Genomic DNA, 15,187 nt, shown 5'->3' on the forward strand with positions numbered 1-15,187 from the left:
AGTAGAATGATGCAGCATTAGGTTGACATTTTCAGCTTGCATTACACCACCAATCAAGTAATATATACTACTTGTCCAGTCACAAATCCCAAGAATAGTTCATCCCAGCCCATCAGAAGGCACTAACAAATATCATCTATTTAATTTCCACTGAAATTATTTCCAATTCTATTTTCACTCATAAGCTTCCCAATCCATAGTGAACTAGTACAATCTATTAGAAACCTTTTTTTTTTTTTTGTAATGCTAGGGATGAAATACAGTCTCACGCTTTTATGCACTCTTACCACTGAGCTATGTCCCCAACCCTTTTGAGAGATAATTTTATGCTTCTTTCACTTAATCTAATGATAAGCCACCTTTCCACTTTCCCCAAAGCATATTTATTTCCTCCAAAATGCCTATCTATTAAGATACTCACATTAACCTGTTGCTTTCTAAATCTCTGTAGCTGCCCCATACTGTCCATTACATATAACCCTCCGACTTCCCTGTATTTTCAAGATGCTGGGGAACCTCCACCTTTTTAAGCATATAGCAAATCAACTGAAGACGGTTAAGTTTTTGAGTCACTAAACAGTAGCAACATCAAAAATACAAGAGCACAAAACCATCTTTATTTATTTTCCATTAGTTTAAATTCTTGAGGGGTACAGCATCACATGGATTCTGTGTCCAATGGCCTTAGTAGGAAGAAGGTTGCTTTGGAATTTGGCCCAAACCATGTCACTGTTTCCATGGACACAAGTTACCTTTCCCCAGATTACTTTAGTTTTGTTTGGTTTGCCACCAAGAGTCACAGTATTGGTTTTTGCATTGTACACATAAACACATCTCTTGCCCAAGTAGAACTTGGTTTCTACTCTGGCATAAACACTTTCAATTTTTAGAAGACCTGTGTGCCCCCTTTGGTTCCGGAAACCCCACTTATAGCCAGCAAAAATAGCTTTGCACCACAGCCTTCCAGACACATTTGCCTTTTAGAAATCCTGTTCCCAGCAGGCCTCCTCAGGCTCCAAGGTGGCAGGAAGAGCTAAATGTTTTAATAAATGTTTAATGTATATGAATAAATGACTAATACATGTTTTTAATACAATACATTGTGCTTAATATCTCCTGCTTCTTGTGCCATGTATACATTTTCTGATGTTACTGAAATAATTTTCTTGAAAAGTGACATGTTGAAGTGGTTCTATGAGTCATAACTTTAAATGTCCTCAGTTTCTGCTTTCCTAGTATGTTGGGTAAGGGCCTGTGCTCTAGACAGGCTGCTGGTTTGAGTCACTTTTGCTTACCTCACTAGCTTTCCTGATAGGGATATTGGGAGAAATAGGGTTTTTTTTTTGTTGTTGTTGTTGTTGTTTGTTTGTTTTTTCCTTGGCAAGCAGATGAAGGCTTATTTTATTTCAGTGATACTGAGGCTTCTGTATACAGACAAGAGAAGGGGGACTTTATTTTGAGGTTCCTTCCTACTTTGATGGTCCTGATAATTTCCTTCTTCTTGGCCTGGAGGCCCTGCTCACTAAGCTTGCACACTTCCTGGCTCTGGAGCTGCTGGCCTCAGCCTTGTCTGCTTTCAGCTTATAGATGTGTTCCCATAGTCCTCTTGTTTTTGAACACAATGCCTTTTACCTTCAGTGAAGATTAATGATTAATGGTATCATAGCAGCCTGGGCAGAAACCCCATCCTCCTCAGTCTGGTGACCTTCTCTGGCATTCGGGCATTGGCTGTACCCCACTTGCTTACCTATGCCCATATGCCTGATCTTCCTGCAGGCCAATGTGTTTTCCCATCATTCAGTCAGGGAACAGTCACAGGCTTAAGGATAACCAGCCTATCCTTGATCAGCTTCTGGATCTGCTGACAGGAACTGATGTTGTGATTTCATTGGGTCCAAAAAGACCTTCTTTTTGCCATAGTGGAGGACCCTGGAGGCCAACTTCTTCTGAAGCCTGAGCATACTTGTGACTGTGGTCATGGCCAATTAAATAGATTAATACACATTAAAGCACTTAGTGTGTTGCCTGGCACATAATAAATGTTCGATAAATGATGGCTTTTGCTTTATTATTACTTTCCCCCCCATTTTTTCTAATAAATGTCTTGTTATATGCACAGTTGTTTTTAGACTAAAAGTATAATCAGCATAAAATATTAGCAAGCTTATCTCTGGATGCTGGGATGATGATTTTATCTGCTTCTTTATACTTCAATGTATTTTTCTGTTTTAAGAATAAACATGCATTGTTTTAACACAGGAAGTGTTCTTTTAAATTGTCTTGGGACTGGGGATATAGCTCAGTGGTAGAGCACTTGCCTAGCATGTATGAGGCTCTGGGTTTGCTTCCCAGCACCACACACACACACACACACACACACACAAACATTGTCTTCTTCCCAACTTAGATTATTGCCATCAGGCATCAGGCAGGTCAAATTAGAAAAACAACACTGCATCATGCTCTAAGTTTCCCAGATGTTTTATAAGGAAGAAAGGATTACTGAGCCCAGTGGCTTTTTGGGTCTGAGTTGGACTTACTTTTGGGACAATGTTGACAAAACAGTACCAGCTATGGCTGCTTTTATTACTCTTTAGTTCCCAAACAGAGTCAATAACAAACAATAGCTGTGTTTTTTGAGAATTGACTATATATTGTGACGCTAATGTACAATCTAAACTGAAACTATGCCTTCAGTGAACTGTTTAATGGCAATGGCAGCTGAAGTATCCTGCGCTTTAATATACCAACATTCCAGATTAATTTAAAGCTCTACAGAAGAAGCTACTCCTCTACAACCCCAGAGTACTTTAATTGCATTGGCACCATTCATTACTGTTTACAAGGCCAACAGATCTACACCTCAATGTGACTCTCAATTAAAAAATGTGAATTTGGTAGTTTTACTCTCCTCATACTTCTACCAACATGGATTAGGCAAGAAGAATAAACAGCATCCCAGGGCTGGGACTGTAGATCAGTGGCAGAGGACTTGCCTGGCGTGCATGAGGCATTGGTTTCAATCCTCAGCACCACATAAAAATGAACAAATAAAATAAAGGCATTCTGTCCATCTACAACTACAATTTTTTTTTTTAAGAATAAACAGCATTCCAGAATTAGACCAGTTAACTGAGTTGGGTTAGGTAGGTATTCAGAATAGGTTCTGGGAGAAAGGTGCAGTCAGGGAGGCTGGACACTGTCTAAGCCAAGTGAGAGAAGATCTAACTTCAATTAACTGAGCTATCCCAACCTTGGAGGGACAAGGCCTGGAAGTCCAGAGCAGATGATACTTGGAAATCCAGGCTGTGGACTCAGGAAGGCTTGTTAGCTGATGGCAGGTCTGCAATCCTTGACTGACCCCATGAGCAAGACAGTTATCCTTGATCCTCCCTGTGGGTACTGGGTCACAAAGAGAAAAGTCTGGTTCTGCATGGAGCATCAAAGACTAAGGCCATGGGAACAGGGCAGAGGTCTAATTCTCAAAGCAGAAGCCAGTGAGCAGGAACACCAGCAGCCTGGACGGGTTGATATGGAGGTCAGGAATAGCCTAAATTCTGACTCAGAGTTGAGCCACCTGGTGGGGAGTTGGGCCTGAAGTGGATATAAAGTGGCATTGGACTTGTGGAGGGAGAAGGAATTAAGTAATTAATATTTTTGTTAGTTGACATCAATAAAAATAGCAACTGCTTGCTAAATACCTACTTATATATCAGACACTATTCCAGCATTTTGAATACATGACCACTAACTTCACAACACCCCTGCAAGGTGGGTATTATTATTATTTCCAGTTTATGAATGAAGAAACTGGGGCTCAGATAGGATAATAACCCAAGGCCACAGAGTTAAAAAGAGGTGAGCTGAAGTCCCCATTCCCCGACTTTACACCTATGGTGTCTCTGCTACTCCATGAACATATTTACTACTTGTTATATCTGAGCACAACACATTCCAAAGTTTTATTTCTTCCTTTCCTTCCTTCCTTCCCTTCCTTCTGTCTTTCTATCTTTCTTTCCTCTCAGGGGCAACATCATGTAAACTACCTATAATTAATGCTTAAAAATAGTAAACATTTTTTTTAAATATTTATTTTTTAGTTGTAGTTGGACACAATACCTTTATTTCACTTATTTATTTGTATGTGGTGCTGAGGATCGAACCCAGAGTCTCTCACGTACAAGGCGAGCGCTCTACTGCTGAGCCACAACCCCACCCCCCAAAAATAGTAAACATTTTTATTCATGGAAAAGTAAGCTCAAGCTCCAAGCTGAGAGGATGGGTTGTGGCTCAGTGGTAGAGTGCTTGCCTAGCATGTGTGAGGCCCTGGGTTCAAACACCAGCATGACATAAAAATAAATGAATAAAATAAAACTATTTTTTAAAAAAAGCTCCAAGCTGATAGTATCAATAACATATATTTGTATTTTTGTGCTGTAGGTAGCAGAAAGTCTGTAATTACCTTAGGAATGTATAAACATTCCTGGAATGATAGAAACTGGTAGTTGTTTTAATACTCCTGCTAGCCATTTTGCTAACACTGTGGAGGCCCTACAAATTAATATCAGTTAGTAGCCAGTGGAGTCATTATTTTAAAAAAAACTTAGAGTAGTTTAAAAAAGAGATTAAACATCATATATTGAGACAGATTATCAATAGGAACAAGAATCATGGTGTGAAAATTTGATGTTGTGGATTTCTGAGAAGTACATTGAGACCCAACTCCACCCTTCCCTTAGAAAACTAGTAATATCACCACTTACTCCTCTAGCAGAACAGCAAAAGGCAGAAATATAAGAAGGAATGTAACTTCACTATTTACAGTCCTGAGTTTCAGTAGATTGGTTTTAAAATTGTCTCACTACCTCACCATGACCATGACCATATTTCAGGTCCATGAGGGGAAATGACACAGGAAGAAGACAGGCTGAGACTGATGGTTTAAGACTTTCAGGCATGCATCTGTGGTCTGACAAAATCAGATTTACTGTCCCCACACAACAAGGGAGAGCATGCCTACATAAGGAGGGAAGCATCTCTGGTGAGGACTGAGATCCCTCTGAAGGATTCTGTGGATGGTATTGGGGAGGCAGATATCAATCCCATGTTGGTTGCTGTTTCTGCAGGGGGCTCAATAGGCATGAACCAAGGGTTGGGTGCTATCATGAGGTTAGGGTGATTTAGCAATTAGGATTCTCCCATGAGTGGTGAGAATCATAAAATGGGTCAAAGACATCACTAGAAAGAAATAGTTATTCAAAGAAAGGGTTGCTTTGGCATTTTACAGTCACCATATGCTCCCTTTCCAAACATGCTCCCTATTGACTTTGCAGCCAGATTTATCTCTTTTTCAATGAATCTTCTTTTTCTTTCATTGTCAATTGAAGCTGATTTTTCATCTTTCAGTTCTGGAACAAGAAGCAGTGGGGTCATTTGGGGAGGGAAGTTGGGAAATTCCCTCTGTCATTCAGCTGACTCTCCTTCAAACTCTGCAATATCTAGACCTTGGTTTTAGATCCTCCCATCATCATTGGTGACTTTGACCTTCATACCCCTCCTCTGAGGCAATATTTCTATCATAACTCAAAAGAGAATACTGAAAGCATGCTTATAAAGTCATAAACTTGCTTTTGAAAGCATGCTTATAAAGTTATAAATTGTCTAATCCAGTCATCCATAAAGTCCTGCCCCTCCACAAGACTTTCTAGATGATTGGATTGAACAAGTTATGAAAACTAAATGCCTGCCAGGCCCAAATGCCTTAAATAAAGCAGCTCAGCCAGTTCTTTCTGATGTTACCATACTATGATCTTTGCTATAACCAAATCGTGTCTCTCTCCCGATATACACCTTCCATATTTAAAGCACTTGAGTGGCTTTTTAAAGTACTTAAACTAAAACACAGATATCCTAATGATGTGGGCCCTAACTCTCCAAATCCCATCTGCCACTCCCCAGAGCTCACCACTCTGGCCTTTTCCTATCCTTAATATCAGCCTTGTTTCTGCACCCAGGCCTTTGCTACAATGTGTTTGGATGCTCTTAGAGAGAGATCACAACCAGGATAACTCCTTTTCTCATCATTCAAGTCTCAGCTTAAAATTTATCTTTTCAAAGAGCTCTTCCTTGTCAATCCTACTTAATACCTATCTCCAGCTCAGTCTCTCTATCTCATTATCTTGTTTTTAAATCTAATTTATCACTAAGATAATTTTTTGTTTACTTATTTTATGTCTTTGTTTCCCATTAATGTGAGTTCTTGAGGGCAGAATCTTAATCTGTACCACCAGCACCTATAACAACATCTGGCCCACAAGAGGTGCTCAATGGATATCTCTTGAATGAATGAATGGATGGATGTTTGGACACCTTTTTTTCAAGTGACACCATTGTGTTGGCTACATCTGAAGGGAACAGAAATATTGTCTGTTAGGCTTGTCATGGCAGAACAGTGACCTATGAGTGATCTGCATGAAAAATCTGCCCAACAGTGTGCTACAGATGGCATGTAACTATCAGATCCAATCAGATTTACATTAAAGCTATTTTGAATCCAAAATGTATGGAGAAGGCAATATAAATATGTAATAGCAAAAGAAGCAGAGTTAACAGAAAAGCAGATAGCAAGGAAAATAGACACATTTCTTCCATAATTCAAGACGAGAACACTGAAAGGATGCTCATAAAATAATTTTTGAGTGGACTCAAAAATGACAATGTTACTAGCATTTGGATTAACTCTGGGTCGCTAAAGATATTTAGAATGTCAGCTGAATCCTAAATGATAAACATTTGTCCGGTTTTCTTTGTTGCTGTATTTTTCATTAAAAATTGATTGTTTTGTTTGTTTGTTTTGTCACATGACAGAATGTTTGATAGAGACCAAATTGTAGAGATGTAAAAGCCCTCAAAAAGCTAGGGTGATGGGCCTAATATAATATATTAAGATTTCATAAGAACAAGCATAAAACCTCGCCCTTTATGTCCAAAAAACTGGCTGAATGGACATGAGATCAGTGGAAGATAGGACTAAATAGCAATCTAAGAGCATTTTCTTTTGCAACTCCAAATTGAATGTACTAAATAAATCAATAGTATGATGACTAAAAAGAAGTGATTCCATCTAAGGTGATTTTTAATAAAACTACAGTGTTCTATGCTGAAGAAGAGATTCTCAGCCTCCATCTTGCACATCTAGCTGCACCTGGAATATGGTTGTCAGCTCTGGGTACACACTTTAGGAGAACTTCCATGTGAGAAGGCCCCAGGCTGAGCCTATTTGTCTCACCTTTGCCGGCCAGATAGGCTGGCTGATCACAGGACAAATGAGCCTCTTGGGAGAAAACACAAACAGAAAGAAGAGCTAGGCAGCTAAACTTGGCCCAGTTACAGAGCCTCAGAGGGAAAGAGTGACCTGGCAGAAGTTTTGTTTGACACCTGAATTTATCTCTCGATTCAGGAAACCTCCCTCCCCCTAGGCCTGCTGTAGTTTTAATGTAGTTTTCCCTACTGGATTTTGACTTAATTAGAACCAGTTACCCCTTTCTTCTTGCTTATTTCTCCCTTTTGGAATAGGAATATTTATTCTATGCTTGTCCCACCATTGTATTTTGGAAGTAGATGATGTGTTTTGATTTTACAGGTGCACCGTTGGAGGGAATTTTCTTTAGGATGAATTGTGCATTGAAGCCTCACTCATGTTTGATTAAGATGAGACTCTGGATTTTGGACTTTCAAGTTGATACTGGAATGAGTTAGGACTTTGGGGACTATTGGGATGAAATGAATGCATTTTGCATTGTGGGAAGGACATGGATTTTAGGGGCCAGGGACAGAGTGCTATGGTTTGAGTGAGCACCCCTCTCCCCCGAAGTTCATGTGTTGGAACTTCATCCTCAGTGTGGCAGTGTTGAGAAGTGTGGACTAATGGGAGGTGTTTGTGTTTAGGTCATGAGGGCTCCATCCTCATGAATAGATTAATTCCATTATCTTGAGAGTGGGTTATTTATCTTGAGAATGGGCTTGTTATAAGAGTGACCCCTTCTCCCTCTTGTGTATGCTTCATTGCCCATCTATCATCTTATCATGCAGCACAGAGGCCCTTTCCAGATGTTAGCATCATGCCCTTGGACTTTATGGCTTCCAGAACTGTAATCCAAAAAATAAACTCCCTTCTTTATAAATTACCCAGTCTATGGTTTTATTAAATGGGTTAAGACATACCCACTATTCAACCCCAAATTCACACCTGAATCTGACAGAGAGAGAATGGAAGACCATTAAAACAGCAGTTTCACCAAAACTCAACAAACGTTTTTTCACCAAAAAGATTTTTTTTTTGGGGGGGGGCTGGGGCTGTAGATCAGTGGCTGAGATTTCCCTTCACATGCGTGAGGCACTGGGTTTGATCCTCAGCACCACATATAAAAATAAATAAATAAAACAAAGATTAAAAAAAAAAAGATTCTGGGGCCTTGGAGAGATAGCCAACACGTCCTTGGTACCTACAGAAAACAATCAGCCACATGGAAATAGAGGCAGTCTTCTAGTTTTGTCACAGAACTCTGACCTTCTTGGGCTCTGGTACATGATGACACCTGGAAGTAACTGAAGTATCTGATACAGGCTGTAAAGCCACAGAAAGAGGTAGCACCAGTGGAGCTGGAGCAGTGGACCAGGAAGCACAAATAAGATTCCCTTGGGGAATAGAAGAAGCACCAAAATGCCTCTCAAAGTAACTAGAATGGTGATGAACTGTGACATATTCCAAAATATGATAAAGGGTCTGGAGACACCAATGAATGAATAATAATTGGAAGAAATTTTACCTGGAAAAAGAGGAAAATATGTTAGATGACTTTAGTTGTTTGGAAACAATTGGGAAGTGTAAAGAAAAAGGAACATTGGTAAAGTACCTACTCTTCCTTTGTTCAACACTATGCCAAATGCTTCCACATTTCTTCTCATTTGATTTCCAAAGCTGTTCTTCCTTCCAATTTTACAAATGAGAATACTGAAGCTTGGATAGTTTAAAGAATGTGCCTGATGCAATGTAGCCAATAGGTAGCTGATTATGCCACAAATGCAGTGGCATGCTGGTAAATGCTTAGGAAAAAAAACCTGGTTTGTAGTGTTTGCTGATTTCTATGGTGTTAATACTTCTATTGAGGCAGATTTCAAACCCCCAACATGACATCACTAAGTACAAGGCTGGGAAGAGATGTACACAAATGGTTCTTCCAAGCCAGGATGATCTAGTTCCAGTATATCACCTTATTTATTTCCAAGTCCTCACTCTTTCCATCCTATTGCGTTTCTTCCCAGGATCAGACTTTGTTTCCACAAAGCAGAGATGAAATAGCAAGTAACTGGGATTAAAAAAAAAAAAAATGCTGCCGTGAGGTGGTCAATTTGCAACCCTAGCTCAGACTGTCAGGGAAGTATTAAAGACAAGGAGATTCATGCGTCAGATGAGGGTTGTCGGGGTTTCCAGCCTCATTGCACATGCAACTTGCCTAGAAAACTTGTTACAACACAGATATGGGGAGCACAGTGTGGAGTTAAAAGGGCAGACTCTGAACTCAGGCAGTTTATGTCTAAATCTGGCTTTTCCCTTGACCTGCCTGTTACCTTACCCTACTGGGCCAGTTTCCTCATTTATAGATGGCAATAATAATAATAATATTTACTTCACAGGATTGTTTAGTAGGTTACATGAGTAAATGTTTGTAAGTACTTAGAATAATCTTTGGCACAGGGGCAACACCACATAAGTATTAGCGGTTGTTATTAGTATTGTTGTTGTTATTGAGACTTCTGGAGTGAGGTCTATCAGTCTGTATTTTCAGTAAACATCTCCAGTGATTTTTATGCAAGCAACTGGGTTTATACACAGCCATTTAGGGAAGCCCCTGAAGTCTGAATTTTGCTCTTTGGGGAGTTGAGTAGTATCTTATCAGAACCAAAACCAATCAAAGAGTGACTCTCAGAACTGTCCTCAAGAATTTGGGACATTTTGTAAGCCTTAAATTCACTGTTTTTCTTGGAAAATGTAGAAGTTCTTATCCTTCCATTGAAAACCTAGGCTATAGGATACCATATCCTTCTTGTAAAACCCAATAAGGAATAAATGAAACCAAATCTACAAAGTTTCATCATAATTAATGATATCAGAGAACATGAACAGATGTCAGAGGCTAATCTGAATTTCTATACAGCATAATTTTTTCCTCAATATACATTTATGTATACTTTGTAGGCCTATCTCTTTCATTTCCTTTTTTCTTTTTTTCTTGTGCTGGGGATTTAACCCAGGGCCTCACGCTTGCTAGGCAAATGCTCTAGCACTGAGCTACATCCTCAGCCCAAGGCCTATATTTGTTTTTTGACCCAGATTAATATAAAAAGTCCTGAGGGCTCTAGCTTTGCTCTAACTTCAAAAACTGAAACAGACAGTAGTTTATATTACAAGTGGGTTAACTACCAGCTGTTAAAGCTGAGGAAACTGAGAATAGGTGGTCCCCAGCCCTCCCTACCATGGTGGTAAACAAGTATAGATAAACTGATGGCAGTGCCATTGTATATTAGTCGGTTCAAGCTGCCACAACAAAATACTTCAGCTTCAAAGCTTAAGCCACATAAATTTATTTTCTCACAGTTCTAGAGACAATGGTGCCCATGTGGATGGTTTCTTCTGGTGACTGTCTTCCTGGCTTTGCCACTGGCTGCCTTCTCTGTCTTCATAGGCCAACAGGGAGGGTTGTGGGTACAGCCCTCTCTTCCTAGAACTTCTTTATTTGATAAGACCACAACTCTGTGGGGGTTAAGGCCTGACAATTATAACCTATTTTAATCTTACTTCCTAAAGACTCTATTTCCAAATATGTTGGGGGTTGGAGCTTTACTATATGAATTTTGAGGGACAAAGCATTTTGTTTTCAATAGAAATTGTGGAAGTTTTAATTTTGGAAATATAGTTACATTTTTCCATTTTCCCCCCTGCAAGCTATTGTTAATTGCTGAATGATATTTCTTAAGTGATATAATATCACACAAGAATTGTGGAAAACAAGGAAAAAAAGAATCTACTTATAGACCTCTCCATTCCATAGGTGTGGCCCCAAACCTTCTCTCCACAATTAATAGCCTGCTATCCTTAGTAAACTTAATTAGCCTCTCTAAATCTCAGCTTCCTCATCTATGAAAAGTGTGTAGTAACGCTTAGTGCTTGAAGTTGTTATGAGGAGGAAATGAGAATTGTGAATGAAGCACTTAGCAAAGTGTCTGACTTGGAAAATATTCAGTAAGTGGTGCCTTAAAACAATAATCCGGGTCTTAGACATAAAATTCTAAACCAACTCAGGTATGTAGTATAAAATATTAAAGGAACACACAGAGCTAACCGTGTCATGAGGAGTGATGTGTGATCAAAGACACATTACAAATTAACATCAGCCTCTATACTGTGAAAAGTGTGATTTCATAGGTTTTCTAGGTGTGTGAAGTTGACACTCTGATTTTTACTAAAATGACATTTTCAGAGTAGGTTTTTCTTTTTGTATAAAGAAAAAGGACATACTAGGTGCAGTGGTGCACACTTGTAATCCCAGTACTCAGAAGGCTGAGGCAAGAGAATCAAAAGCTAGGGGCCAGTCTGGGCAACTTAGTGAGACCCTATCTCAAAATAAAAAATAAAAAGATCTGTGGGTGTAAATTAGTGGTGAAGTGCCCCTGGGTTCAATCCCCAGTACCACAAAAAACGAAAAGGAGGATATGTCTGGAATACTCAAGGAGAATATTTTTTATGCCTAAGAAGGAAAACCGAATGTACATAGTTTTATGAGTTATTACTCAGAAAGATCTATAGGGAGAGTTTTTAACTAGGTACTATAAAATTCTGAAGTTGCCAGCCTTTGCTTAGAGCCATGCAGGGATGCAGAACTGACAAATCATATGTGGCTGCCTGCCATCCACCCCAGTTAAGAGCTTCTAATCAGCAGATTGCTGCGTGAGGTAGCTCATATTGTTAACTCCACTTAGAAACTGACTTTGAAGCAAGGTCAAGAGAGATGCTAAATTGCGTGTACAATGAGTATCCGAGGATAGCCTTGAATTAAATCAGTACGCAAATCAACTTCATCTTTTTCTCCAGGGCTCTGGATATCTTGTTGAACCATGAATTTCCTATCTCTTTGTCCTTTACCTTCAACCCTCTTCACTTCCCACCCTTGCCCACCCCCAAGTATTCAGGGAATAGCCATTCATGTGTTTATTCAATCCACAGACATGATATGAGTGTCTGTGTCAAGCACAGAAGTAGGTGCTAGAGATATAAATATGGATCAGAGTATTTGCATACCAGTAGTCCACATTCTGGTTTGAGAAACAGAAATGGAGATAGTCACTTTAGAATTTGATGACTGATTTAAAAGATCTGTGACTGGACCAAGATTGAGATGACCATTCTGGTTTTGGGAAGATGGGAGAGTCTCTCAGAAGCAATGATTTTTGACTTGAATGTTGAGGAGAAAAAGCTGGTGACAAAATTCTGGGCAGCAGAAACAATGTATACACAGCTTGGATATGCATGTGGTTGACATATAAGTTTCATGGTAGACAGGGAGACTGGAGAGAGATTATAATAGAGAGCTAGTGATAACAGAGGATATGAAATACAAAGGTAAAATACTTTGTTACAGATATGAATTTTAAAACTAGGAAGAATCTTAGAACTCATATGGATAAACATCATTTTATAAGATAGACTGAATCTTGGGCTCAGGATACAACACAGATGGAGTGCTTGCCTAGCATGTGCAAGGCCCTGAGTTTGATCCTTTTTAAAAAATGCCTTAAACAAATAAACAAACACAAACAGTCAGTTAATGACTTATTCAGGATAGGAGTAGAGGCAATCTCTCCCAATTCTAAGTCTTCTGCTCCAATCTCTGTGGCCTCTAACCACATCTCCTATTACCCACCTGGAAAATTGGTCCTATGAAGCCTGGAAACATAGAAGCCACTGTGTGGAATTTTAATCTATAGTGCTACATGTTGTGTTAATCTGATTTACTTACTTACTTTATTTATTTATTTATTTATTTATTTATTTATTTATTTATATTGGTTCTGGGGATGAAACTCAGGGCTTTGCACATGCTAGACAAGTGCTATACCACTGAGCTATGTACTCTCCTTCCCAAATTAGACAAATATTTTATATGTATTGTTACCAGACTTAAAATATATTAGTTTTCTCTTGCTGCTTAAACAAACACCATAAACTTGGAGACTTAACAGATCTGGAAGCCAAAATATGAAATCAGTTTATCCAGGCTACAGTCAAGGTGTAGGAAGGATTGGCTCCTTCTAGAACCTCTAGGGGAAAATTCCTTCCTTGCCTGTTCCAGTTGCTAGAGGCTGCCCACATTCCTGGGATGTGATTTTTATTGTTTTGACCTTTGCTGTTGTCACATTTCCTCCCCGCTTACCTTCTCATCTCCCGGTCATGAGGAGCCTCATGATTACACTTTAGGTCTCCTTCATAAGATCTTTAAACACTCTGAGAAGTGTCTTGTGATATAAGGTAAAATTCACAGATTCCACAGATCAGGAAATGCATATCTTATTGGGGGTTGGGTTATTCAGTTTACTCTAGAGAACAGTATTATTTCTCTCAAATTGGAAGCAGGCAAAGATATATACATGATTGTAGTTGGAGACTTAGGAATTCAAGGGTAGGGGGTAAAGGCTGAGGCAAGTAGTCTTCCTTAATACAGCTGTGGAGAATCGGATATACCTCAGTGGCTTGGTCTGATTTTTGCAGGGAAGAAGGCAATAGTTTCCCTCTGTTCTTAGTAAATACCGTTCTAGTTGAATTAAAATTGGGCTGGAAATGTGTTTGGCAGTTTTAAAAGGATTGAGGAAGTCTGAAATTAGTGTTGGCTGGTCACTAATAACAGAACCCCATGATTAACTACGCACTGAGAGTAAAAAAAAAAATTTTTAAAGTACCGATACAGGAGTTCATAGTTTCTGACTCTGAATTGGTTGCCTGTAAAATTCAGAATATGCTAAAGTTTCAGAGCAGAACTTCCCTGAAAAGAGAGGCTCTTAATCTGGACCTGGCACTTGAGAACACATTCTACCCTCCTTTGGCTGTGTCTATTCCTAATGTGCCAAAGAGACATGTCCATTTGGAGCCTAAGCTCCTTCCCCAACTATTCTCTAGGTACCCAGGAATTTGGGGTCCTGACCAAGTATCCAAGTCTACTTCTAGGACCTACATCAGTCTTTTGTCCAGCAGCACTGATGTCAATCTGCACCACTGCTGTGTGCTCCCCTAGGCCCAGGGGTGGTCAAGGTACAGCTCTTTGTTGGGGATGTTTGTGTCTCCCAGATTCATAAACTGAAATCCTAACCCAACAGGTTATGGTGTTAAGGGGTAAGGGCTTTGGGAGATGATTAGTGATTAATGCGCTTATACAAGCAGCTCCCTCAACAAACAACAACGCCCCCCTTATCCCTTCCACCATGTGCGGTTACAGTGAGAACCAGAAAGTAGGCCTTCACCAGATACTGACTCTGTCAGTGTTAGTGCTTTGATCTTGGACTTCCTAGCTTCTAGAGCTATAAGAAATAAATTATTTTTGTAAGCTACCTAATTTATGGCAAACACTTAGTACCTATTCTTTTTTTTTTTATACTGGGGATTGAACCCTGGGCCTCTTAACCAGTGAGCCACACACCCCAGCCCTTTAATTTTTTTTTTTTTTTTAGCTGTTAATGAACCTTTATTTTATTCATTTATTTATATGCGGTGCTGAGAATCGAGCCCAGTGCCTCACACATGCTAGGCAAGCGGTCTACCACTGAGCCTCAACCCCTGCCCCATCCCCAGGCCTCTTTATTTTTTATTTTGAGACAGTATCTGGCTAAGTTGCAGAGGCTAGCTTTGAACTTTTGATCCTCCTGCCTTAACCTCCCAAATTGCTGGGCTCACATGGATGTGACACCACGCCCAGCTAGCACCATTCATAAAAACCAAGAGTTGGAGGTAACCCAGATGTCCATTGATGAATGCATTGGTAAACAAAATGTGGTATATACATACAATGAAATATTATTCTGCCCTGAAAAATAGAAAGTCCTGTCACATGATATGGTAAATGTTGAGGACATTATGTTA

General features: G+C 39.5%; 1 protein-coding gene across 1 annotated transcript; it reads right to left on the reverse strand.

The window, feature by feature from the left end:
• Positions 1–598: 598 nt before the first annotated feature.
• LOC107144430 (60S ribosomal protein L35a-like) lies at positions 599–1,979 on the reverse strand. Its single transcript, XM_048785925.1, has 2 exons — positions 1,905–1,979; positions 599–977 (listed from the first exon to the last, which is right to left on the reverse strand). The coding sequence occupies exons 1-2, from the start codon at positions 1,977–1,979 to the stop codon at positions 636–638; spliced, it is 417 nt and encodes a 138-aa protein (XP_048641882.1). The 3' UTR covers positions 599–635.
• Positions 1,980–15,187: the final 13,208 nt, after the last annotated feature.

This window comes from Marmota marmota, unplaced genomic scaffold, assembly GCF_001458135.2.
Source record: "Marmota marmota marmota unplaced genomic scaffold, marMar, whole genome shotgun sequence".
Classification (NCBI taxonomy): domain Eukaryota; kingdom Metazoa; phylum Chordata; class Mammalia; order Rodentia; family Sciuridae; genus Marmota; species Marmota marmota.